At 49.9% G+C, this 11,102-nt stretch overlaps 1 protein-coding gene across 1 annotated transcript in view; it reads right to left on the bottom strand.

Annotated features, from left to right (window-relative positions):
* Positions 1-569: 569 nt before the first annotated feature.
* ADGRG4 (adhesion G protein-coupled receptor G4) overlaps positions 570-11,102 on the bottom strand; it is a 131,767-nt gene continuing 121,234 nt past the window's right edge. Inside the window, 2 exon segments of the mRNA XM_061178225.1 lie at positions 570-803; positions 3,580-3,705. Of these exon segments, the coding sequence (XP_061034208.1) occupies positions 570-803; positions 3,580-3,705 (360 nt within the window).

Here is an 11,102-nt window from a genome sequence, read left to right as displayed (position 1 = left end):
AAACTATGGTGATGGAAGGCACATCAATGGTTGCCTAGGTCTGGAGGTTGGAGCACGGATGACTGCTAAGGAGCCCAAGGAAAAATTTGGGGATAATGGAAGTGTTCTGTAATGATGTGGCATGATGACGTCTGCGTGATGGTATAAATTTGTTAAACCTCAAACTGTACACTGAAAATAAGTGAACTCATGATATGTAAATTATACTTCAAGAGAGCTGAAAAATGAGAAAAAAATAGTAAGTCCCGGGCTAGATGCTGTTGGAGGATGGCGAGGTGGAAGAGTCTCACCTGTGCCTGGATCAAGGCTGCTCTCGCCGGCACTGCTGCTGCCCCACCGGGCACCACACTCTATTTGGGGAGATACAGAGATAAGTAAAACATAGCACTTGTCCTCAAAGAACTTAATGAGAGGAGGTAAGGACACAACCGGGAAACCTCAGTTTCTCGGGCACCTACACACACGGGCTCACGCAGGATCTTTAGCTTCTTGCAACGTCCTCCACCTCAAGTATTTCTGGCAGCCCCTAAGGATGGGGGTCTTAGCTGTAGTTTGGGACTCAGGTTGTGCTACAGTTGGTGGCAATCGTTTAACCCTTCAAGGTCTTTCCTAGTGTCTTCCCTGTGCTCATGAACAAGTAATTCCCATGGGCGCTGTTGCTGCTCCTCTGGGTGCCCTACCACCTCCGTGTCACTCTGCCAGGCCTCGTGGTCTTCTCCATTGCCCCGCCGAGCATGGCAGTCCCTCTCCAGGGAGCCCCACTGGTCTGCGAGGCGCTGCCAGTATGGTAGGGTAGGATAAGCCTGCACATTAAAAATAAGTTCTCCTTAAGTCTTATTATTATTTTTTAAAATTTATTTGGTTGCACTGGGTCTTAGTTGCGGCAGGTTGGCTCCTTAGCTACAGCTCACGGGCTTCTTAGTTGCGGCTCCAGGGCTTCTTTGTTGCAGCTTGCTGGCTCCTTAGTTGCGGCACATGGGCTCCTTAGTTGTGGCATGAAAACTTTTAGTTGTAGCATGCATGTGGGATCTAGTTCCTTGAGCAGGGATCTAACCCAGGCCCCCTGCATTGGGAGCATGGAGTTTTATCCACTGTGCCACCATGGAAGTTCCAGTCTCCATAAATCTTAAAACTGCTCGTCACAAGAAAAAAAATTTTAAACTATACATAGTGATGGATGTTAACTCAATTTATTGTGGTGATCATTTCACAATATATCCAAATATTGAATCATTATGTTGTACACCTGAAACTAATATAGCGTTGTAGGTCAAAAATACCTCAAAAAAAGTCTCATCTTCCAATATCCAGATTACAATGGGATTGAGACCCCGCCCCCATACACACTCATTTTTTTTCCAGAAAGAATTCTAATGGTTCCCCTCCTTAAATGGACCCAAGAATCTCTAGGGTTGCTTCCACACATGCATGAATCAGTCCTCTACTTTATTTGTTTGGTCTAGTCCGCTGGGTTATTGGCAACCTAATCTTGCCTCTTGAAATGGACTTCACAACTGTTAACAACAAGGTGGTCCCATTTGCTGCTCTCAGTTGACTGATTCAGTTCTCCCCATTTACATATGAGAAAGCTGTTGAACCCAGGTAGCTGGTTCCAGAGTCCTTGCTACTAACCACTACCCCCGTTATCAGAGGTGGCCCCGACCAAACCACCAGCTTGAACTGGTTCCAGCATAGAGTGCTGACTTGATCCATCCTCATCAAGATGGTTTCTCAAGGTGCCATTTCTACTGTCAGACTCAGCTCAGAAGGGTCCTAAAGAAAGACTGCCTGGGCCCTGGAGGATTCTAACTCTTTAGCGGCTTGGATGCAGCTCTTTCCTTTTGAGGAGCATCCACAGGATATCCAGAATGACTGCATGTCCTGAACCAGATGCCCTCCAACGATCTGGACTCTGAGAGCCTGTCCACATTCTCCTTTTATGGAAAGCCTCCTCTCAGAGCACCCTCCTTGTTCCTTCTCAGCAATCTGACCTCATTTGGGACCACTCCAGGCCATTAGACATCGTTTATGCCAGGGGTCCCCAACCTCCAGGCCGCAGACAGGTACCGGTCTGCAGCCTGTTAGGAACTGGGCCGCACAGCAAGAGGTGAGTGGCGGGAGAGTGAGCGAAGCTTCATCTGCTCCTCCCCATCGCTCGCATTACCGCCTGGACCATCCTCCCCATCCCCCCGCCCCCCCTCCCCTGTCCATGGAAAAATTGTCTTCCACGAAACCGGTCCCTGGTGCCAAAAAGTTTGGGGACTGCTGGTTTATTCCTTTGAACCTCAGTGGGCTGTGTTAGGAAGAGGGGGTCAGGATCTCATTCCCTTTGCTGCCATGACAAGCCTTTCTGGATGCAAATAGGTCCCTGGATAGGACAGAAGCAGGCATCCAGGGAGGCTGGGCTGGGCAGATTCAGTTAAGAGCCTTCGCATTGTACTCCAATTCACGGCTTCCTACTACCGACTTGGACTTTGTGCCTGAGTCAGCTCTGTCATGCTTGGTTATTTCCTCCCCTCAGGAGGATTTATCTCCTCAGAGGCCCTTAGCCCCACCACCGTTCCCTCAATTTACCAGACTGCCTAGTATGTCTCAACCCCAGCACCTAGGCTCTAGCTAGAATCCATGCCACAAGCAAGATAGAAAGTAAATTCTGTCCCGTTGGAGGAGAGCTGAGGGATCAGGAAAGGATTCATGGGAGAGTCCATTTTTTCAGAGGGAGTCTGGAGGATTTCAGTAGGTAGTGATGGGGGATGGGGAAGAAGTCATAAATAAAAATAAACCGGGGAAAGGGGAAAGGGGGAGGGATAAATTAGGACTTTGGGATTAACATGTATACACTATATAAAACAGACAACCAGCAAGGACCTACTGTATAGCACAGGGAACTATATTCAATATCTTGTAATAACCTATAAGGGAAAAGAATCTGAAATATATACATATATATATGTATGTATGTATAACTGAATCACTTTGCTGTACACCTGAAACTAACACAACATTGTAGATCAACTATACTCCAATAAAAAAATAACCCCCAAAACTCTGCAATAAAAAAAGTAAGATAAACAGCAAAGACACAGGGGTGGGAGTGTACAGGGGCATGTTCAGGGAATAAACAGTCCAGTTTGGCTGAAGTGTGGGTGGAAAGGAAGCAAGGTGAAATAAGGCTGGCAAGGTAGGTTGAGGTTAACTTGTGGAAAATATTTGAATGCTGTGGGCTGAGACTGAACTTAATTCGAAAGGCAATAAGAAGTCATTTCAATAAGAAGTTATGTCAATGTTTTAGCCGAAAAGCGATGGCGTCAGACCCCCTCTCCACAATCTCAGACCAGATACTCTGGGAGCCTTCTTCTGTATTTTGGTTGACAGTTTAGGGGTACAGCCACCACACTACACCTGTGGTTGAGAGAATTAAAGTGGGTGTCTGGATTAACTTGGCTCCTTTAAAAACACCCGAGACACACCTTGTCCCTTAAGAGGTGCACTGAACCATACCTAAGGGCTGTACTAGGGCAGATTGGCTGTGGCCCTGGAATCATTTCTGAACATCACCTTGACCTGCCCATACCTCACCTTATCTTTGACCACATTGTCTCCAAGTCTTATTTGGTCTGAAGATCTGGTTTTGTTTTGCTTTTCCAGTTCCCATTTTCCGGGCCCACCCAGTACAAGCAGGGCTGGTTGGAGTGCCGTGGGGGGCTGGAAATGAGGAAGGAGGGGCTTCAAAACAGGGTTCCTAGGGCCATGCCAATTTGAAAAAGCCTGTTTGCTGGAGCCGATGCTGGGGGATAGAAGCCACGTGGTTGAGGAGGGAAGTGTTCTAGCTGGAGAGTCGCGAGGTTCAGATATGAAGAGCAGAATATGCACATTTGGCCACGACCAGACTTCCATGAGGCTTGATTGGAGGTGGAATAACAGCCACCATGGACTTGAGCGCCTACTGTGCGCTGGGTGCTGTAATGTGTTCTCCATGCATGTTATCCCGTTTAATCCCGAGGCAGCTCTGAGAGGTAGGTGATAGGCTTTTGCATTTTAGTGGTGAAGAAATTGTCCCAGAAGGTAAAGAAATGTGCTTAGGGTCACACATGTTTGTAAGTGGAAGAGCCAGAATTCAAATCCAGAGCCTTCTAGTACCAAGGTCTATTTTCTTTTTATTCATCCTTAAGGCCAGACAGAAAAGGACAAAGCATAAGGACGAACTGGAAGAAAGAACAAGATCAGATGCAAAGAGTGCAGGCTGTTGCCAGTTGAGTCCATGCCAGAGCACCCCTCTTCTGGGCAGATCCCTGGTGCATGGTGTAGGGGCAGCTGAGGCTGTTTAGATCTACGATCTAAGGACCAGGCCTTTCTGATTAGTGACCCGGCTGCTCTTCAGTGGAGATTCCTTTGACACTGCCTTGGGAACCCCAGGCCCTTGCAGGCAGCTCTGACTTGCGGGACCTAGCTTGGTTTCTATGAGTTGGGTTCATCTGGGAGAAGGAATGGACAAAAAAGCTAAGCAGCTAGAGCTTCCTGAGTGACCATAGGAGGAAGGGGAGGTGTGTAAATTAGAGAAGATGGGTCCGTGGAAGCGGGAGGAGAAGGATTGGTGACCCGAGCTGTTTCAGGGATGCTTCCCGAACCTCACAGTAACTTCAAACCTGTGAGTCACCCACCTCTACCCGCCACCAAGAAACAAGAGAACTCCCCAAGGAGGAAGGAAAATGAAGGGTACTTTGTAAAGTATCAAGAGAAGGACTTAGGCCCAAGTTTATATAAGGTAGGAAAAAGGTAACGTGGAAGGCCATCTGAACTAAAGGCAAAGGCAGAGCCACACAAAGTGAAAAAGGCAGCTTGAAGCCAAGTCCAAAATGCTGGCTGGAGCTCCTTACACACTCCTTTGCCTCAAAGCCAATCCTCAGTCATATGAACTGGGAGTTGGAACTGAATACATAGGTGAGCATCCTACAGTCCCAGGAATGGAGACAGGAGGATGTCACAGCCTGAGGATGTGACAGGATCTGCACTGCCCCTCTCACAGGCCAGAGGAAGTGCTTTAGCGTCTGGTACAACAGTATAGTGACTTTCCTGGGCAGGGCTAACCCCGAGAACATCCATCTCTCAGGCGATAGACTTCAGGGCCTAGGGAGCAGGCCCCTGGCCTCTTTACTACTGAGTGTTATTTGGCTGTAGTAGAAATGCAGAGAACCTGAGTAATAAAACATCCCATACCATGAAACAAACCAAATATCAATGCTAGGAATATAAACATGTAGATGAGCTAATAGTTGTGAGTAATAATGATAGTTTGAAGCTCTGGAGATGCACGTAAATAATAACAAGAAGTAGACCCTGAACTCCTGACAAGCGAAACAGACTGCCATGGCCTTGTGAAGACGTGATGGTGCTTCAATTCACATTTTCTTTCTTTTGTTACTTCTGAGATGCTCTTCCTCCGTTTCACACTATCCAGTTTCTTTCCAGCAGGGTGCTGTGCAAAATAGCTCCCTGGCATGTATAAGAGCAAGGGGGCCAGCCCCTTCCATGGGGCGGGGGTGGTGGTGATGGCAGAGCATATGGTCCCGGCACCAGCAGGGGGCAGTTAGGACGCAGCTGGGAGCTCCCCGCACAACTGGCCTTTCCGCTCGCTCGAAAACCGACCTCACCCGGATGGCTTTCCCGTGCAGTTTGTCAGACAGACCAAAGTTCTCATTCTTCCTCCTTGTTTGGGATTCAAGTACGCCCGACACACCCTCAGAGGCACTGGGCAGGCCTGCTCCTTCACGTGGTATGAGGCTGGGGAGAAGGTTCTGTGTCCCAGGCTGCTTATCAGGGTGGTCGCGTGGACTTAGGTACCGAGTCTCTGAGTCTCACAGCCCTTGGCTAAGTAGGGGTCCATGATGGACATGAGGTTGGGGAATGAACATCCCCAGATGAAACTGAGGTTGGTTAACAGAGGCGGGATGAAAGAAAGGCTGCCAAAGCAAGACTCTCCTCGACCACCTCGAAGTTTCCTGTCTTTAAGAGTATGTAGCAAGCCTGCCTTAGTCATTTTTATGGCGGGGTAATGATATGAACTGTTTTATACATCTCTCTCACACACACCACATGTTTGAGTGCACGTCAATATGCAGTTACTTACATAATCTCAAAGATGATCTCTTGGAAGACTTTGAAAAGATTATGTGGTGACAACAATCCTGAGTACGGAAGGGGGAGAAGTTGGAGAGCCGGAAACAATGATTTGCCAACACAGCTGCTCCAGAGTCCTTGAGAGTCAAGACTCCACTTCTCACAGGCCTGGCATGTGGAGCTGTCTGCCTCAACCCATTCTTTAGCTCCCTTGTAAATAAAACAACTGTTAGGGCCTTTACAGGGCTGGGGTAAGGGATTTAGGTAATGCTTTACTCTTTCAGCTGAATTTACTATGGGCAAGGGGACACTATCTCTCTTGGTTTCTAAAACTAATAAACCAAGACTAATCCTTGAATTTTTGGCAGTGACTCAACAGAGTAGAAAGGTGGATTTGTGATCATGGCTTTCAGGAGGTTAAAAGCAAAAGCCAGAAAACAAGGATTCAAACTTTTCCGAAACTGATTGTCCCTCTTTACCTAAGGATCAAAACACTCTCCACACGCTCTGCTCCACTCTCCTTTCTGCCCTGTTGAGTCTAGACTGCCGGCTCTGCTGCCGTCTCCTCTGCCTTGGATAGACTGAGATGGGGCGGCTGCATTTGTGCCTTTACAGGGGCTGGGGCCATGAAGCACCATCGGCTTTTCTATTTTCCCAGAGCCTGATCTATTTCCGGTAGAAGCAGTTGGGTATTGACTATTAAGGGGATAGGTCAAGAGTCGTCTTCCCCTTGATTGATGGGTAGAACACAGACCAAAGGGAGAATGAAAGGGAGCTCTGGTTCAGAGAAAATAACTAACAGTGGAGGAAATGTTGGTGCCCCATGAGGTCTAGAGCCTCGTTCACAAGCCTCTGCTGCCGTGTGCCTGTGGTCTCTGCAGACCCCTCCCCTCTGAGATTGAACAGTTGCCTTATGCACTCTGCAGAGGCCAGGAACTGGAAATAGCATCAGCTTTTCTGTTTTTCCAGAGTCTGATCTATTTCCAGTAGAAGCAATCATGCACCGGTTAAGGGGCATGGATCAGGAGACATCCTCCCCTTACTAGGTGGCTGGGAGGAAGCCCAGGGGGAGACTTGGTTGGATGGCCCAGACAAGGAGATCTGGTGTTAGTCAAAAAATTGGTGGCAACGGCAGGGACAAATTTGCTGCCCTGTCCATGCTAGCTGCCCCTTCCTAGCTGTTACCCCTATGAGAGGGAGGCTTAGTGTGAAGACCCAGACCGGGAACTCTGATATTGGTCCTCTAGAGTGTGGTAGAAACAGTGAGAACACATTTTGGCCTTGGACCAGCAGGTGTGGGAGATCCCTTTTCTGGGCCACAGCAGCTGTGTGCCTGCCTTTACAGAGGCAGGTGCCTGGAATTACTCATAGCATTTCTATCATGTTTGAGCTTTAACTATGTGGAAGGGAGCAGTGTGGGTGGTGATTTGTGGTAGAAAAATCTGCATCAGTAGTGATCCTTTCCTTGTGAGGTGGGCTGGAAGACAGCTCAGGCTGGTTTGCCAGAGCCTGGCCCTGTTTAGGGACCTCTGGAAGTATTTTGTGGAATGATAGGAACAGAAAGGGAAACATCGTTGCCCTGGTCCCACCTGCACAACTTTTCTGGGCCTTTTCTAATATGCCAACAGACTCACTCCCTCTACACCAGCCTGCCTTTCTCCTTTTACCGATACTTCTGGCTTTTCGCCTTATGCAAGTGGGGGCCTGCAGTCCCTAATGCCTGTTCTGCCTTCCTGCTTTACCTTTTCTGGAGGGAAAACTGTGTGCTGGTTCATAAGGGAAATGGATCAGTTAGTAGATGACGTCCTCTAGGGCTTTGAAAAGGGCCCAAGGGAGGAAGGAGCCCGGGGGTAATTGAATATTGACCTCAGGACTGAATTGGCAGTGGTGGAACTAAAGTACGGACAGGCGGAGAAAGGGTGATGGCTTTGTGACACGCAGGAATCTTTTCAGAGTGCACCTCCAACCAGACAGCGCAGCCGTTTCTGATGCCAGCCGTGCTTAAGGGAGCTGTGCCCCTCCTCGGCCATCCTACCTCCTTCTCTCTCATCTCTGTCCCATTTTATCAGAGTCTCTAAAACTAAAACCTGGCGGTGCAGGGGTTAAGAATCCGCTTGCCAATGCAGGGGACACGGGTTCGAGCCCTGGTCCGGGAAGATCCCACATGCCGCGGAGCAACTAAACCCGCGAGCCACAACTACTGAAGCCTGCGCTCTAGAGCCCGCGAGCCACAACTACTGAGCCCGCGAGCCACAGCTACTGAAGCCTGCGCTCCTAGAGCCCGTGCTCCACAACAAGAGAAGCCACCGCAATGAGAAGCCTGCGCACCGCAATGAGGAGTAGCCCCTGCTCGCCGCAACTAGAGAAAGCCCGTGCGCAGCAACGAAGACCCAACGCAGCCAAAAAAAAAAAAAAAAAGTGGAAAAGTGGATGAACCACCGCTCAGAAGGACCATCTTGTCTGGTTGCTGGGGAAAGCCTCCATCGCGCCCACCCCCTCCCATCCCCTCACAACCCCGTGTGCCTGGAGCCTCCCGCTATCTGGCTACTCCTACTTGGAAGGAGGTGTGCCCTGGGGGCCAAGGGCAAGGCCTCCCTCCCCTAACCCTACCCCACCCCTACTCCTCCCTTCTCCCATGCTGAGGCACGGGGGGCAGGAAGGGGGCATTAACCCGGGGCGCTATGGGGTCAGGCTTAGGGACTAGCCTGCAGGGGCGCTCCTGCCCCCAGGTTTGCTTCATGGCCGCACTGTCTGCGAGAGGGACTCAGCCTCTTCTCCTCATGGGGCAGCACCTCAGCCCCTGTTGGCTATACCTGATGGAAGGGTTGGCACCTCACACCCCGTGGGCTGACCTCCTCCTCCCCCACCCTCCGACAGCTCTCTCCTTCCTCCCTGCCACTCTCCTTCCCTCTCTTGCCTTCCTGCTCTTCTCTTCAGGTCTGTGAGGTTGACTCTCCTAGGAGAACAGGCTGTAGCTCAGGCTCTGACCAGGGGACCAGCGGAAGGCCCCCAAGGGAGCGGCTCACTTTCCCTGGTAGGGGTGGCATGTGTGGTCTGCTTTAGCTCGTGTTGGCGACGGCTGGTGGTCTGGTCACATGATCCCAGAGCTGGACCTCCTGCAGGTGGGTGGGGCCTTTATGCTTTAAAGGGGGCCTTCTCCATCTGGTTTCTTGCAGAACATTCTGTGTTCTCAGACTTGGTGCAAACGTGGGTAGGGGGTCTTGGTGGGCCTGGTATGTGCTAACTTTCTGGGTGTGCTCTAGCTGCCCTAGGCTGTGAGGGCCTGAGGGGCACTATGAGGGAGACACAGTGGGATCAGGTAGGGCCGGAGGCAGTCAGGAGCAGGTGACACTTGGAAGGGTTTGGTGCCAACCCCTGGGCTTTTCTTTACTTCAGGCCTGGCGTAAAGGCCAGAGCAGCAGGCAAAGAATGACCATAACACGTAATTGGTGCAGGAAGCGGGGTCAATATCTGTGCCCCTCTTCCCCCAAAACGGGAGGCTCTGGCAGATGGGGGAGGGAAGCACCACAGCAACAGAGTCTGATGACATACAAGAGGTTTCCATTGGAAGGAATAGGCAAGGCAAGGTAAGCAGGCTTAGGATTGGCTAGTTGGAATAATTTCCCTGGGCTCTAGGAGCTGTCCCTGGTTGTCTGGTACCTGGCCCTGCGGTGGTTAGGGCAGGTGGAGAGTGGCTGGAGTGGAGAGTTGGGGGAGGGGGACTCTGGAGTGGCTGATTCACATTGAAATGACCTCACCCACAAGTTGTTTGTTATCTCTAGGAATTGGCTACCCTGAAGGGGCAGTCCCTCCAGGGTCAGCAAGGCCCCAGATCCCAGATGTCAGAGCATCAAAATACAAAAAATAAAAGACCTGGTTATTACAGAGGGGACAACAGGTCAGCAACTTAGTGTCAACTGAAGAAAACAAAAGTCTTTGCATTGTACTAGCAACTTTTCTCTAAGTTTATTTTGAAATTAAAAAAAAAAGAAAAGAAAAAGAGAGAAAAGAAAAAAAAGGGCCCATCCAGAATATCATAGACCCTGAAGGAGGACCCTATCTTTCCCTCTCCTACATTTTGTTTCCATGGCTAGACAGCCAGCCCAGCCCACACCACTGCAGTGGGACTCAGGCCTTAGTAACTAGAACTCACTAGAAGAAGGCTGACAATTGTTGAGTAGATTTGGTATGGTCCCGTAAGTCTACCATTTTGGTGAACCCCTGGAAGGCAGAAATTGGGGCCAAAATTGCAAGCCCCCCAGCAGACCTGCTGGTACTGGAAACGTAGAGATTCAGCCTTGTGCAACCACTAAATCTCAGGAAAAACAATCTTGGGACAACAGGACATCTTAGAATTGGCCACACGAATAGCCAGACAGATGCAGCATCTAACTAAAACACTTAACAATATAACTAAGCTTTTACATGAGGTGCTGGGAACTCCTACAGACCTTTCTCCTGGGCATCCCCTGCAGCCTGGGGTGACTGGCTTTGCGCCTTGTTCTGGGGTCCCTCCCGATGGCAGGTGGACTTTCCATACTGAGCTGGGTGTGGCAAACCAGCAGCACCTACATGCCAGTATACTTACAAGAGTCCTGGCATAGTGACCTAATGTCAGGGGGGAATTGTGGGAAAATAAAGTTGAGCGCAGTAAGTCACTGCTAGCAAAATGACATTTGACCAAACCATTCACATTGACCAGGTCAGGAACTGCCCCAGCTCTAATCACTATGTCTGATAAGTTCCTTACGAGAAACCTGTCCTGCTTCTTTTGATCTCCCCCCAAACCCTGCAATGTGATGACTGCCCCGGTATTATTAAAAATTCCTGCAGGTAGGCTCCTATCACGTACGTGTGTGTGTGTGTGTGTGTGTGTGTGTGTGTATCCCCACCCAGGACCAGGTGTGCTCTCTCTCTCTCTCTCTCCCTCCACCTGAACATCAGAAAGCTCTCTAACCAGTGGGTCCTCCCACCCAGGAATGGGC

This window comes from Eubalaena glacialis, chromosome X (genome assembly GCF_028564815.1).
Source record: "Eubalaena glacialis isolate mEubGla1 chromosome X, mEubGla1.1.hap2.+ XY, whole genome shotgun sequence".
In the NCBI taxonomy this organism is placed as follows: domain Eukaryota; kingdom Metazoa; phylum Chordata; class Mammalia; order Artiodactyla; family Balaenidae; genus Eubalaena; species Eubalaena glacialis.
Note: the sequence above shows the minus strand (reverse complement) of the source record. Positions and strands in the feature narration are given on the sequence as shown.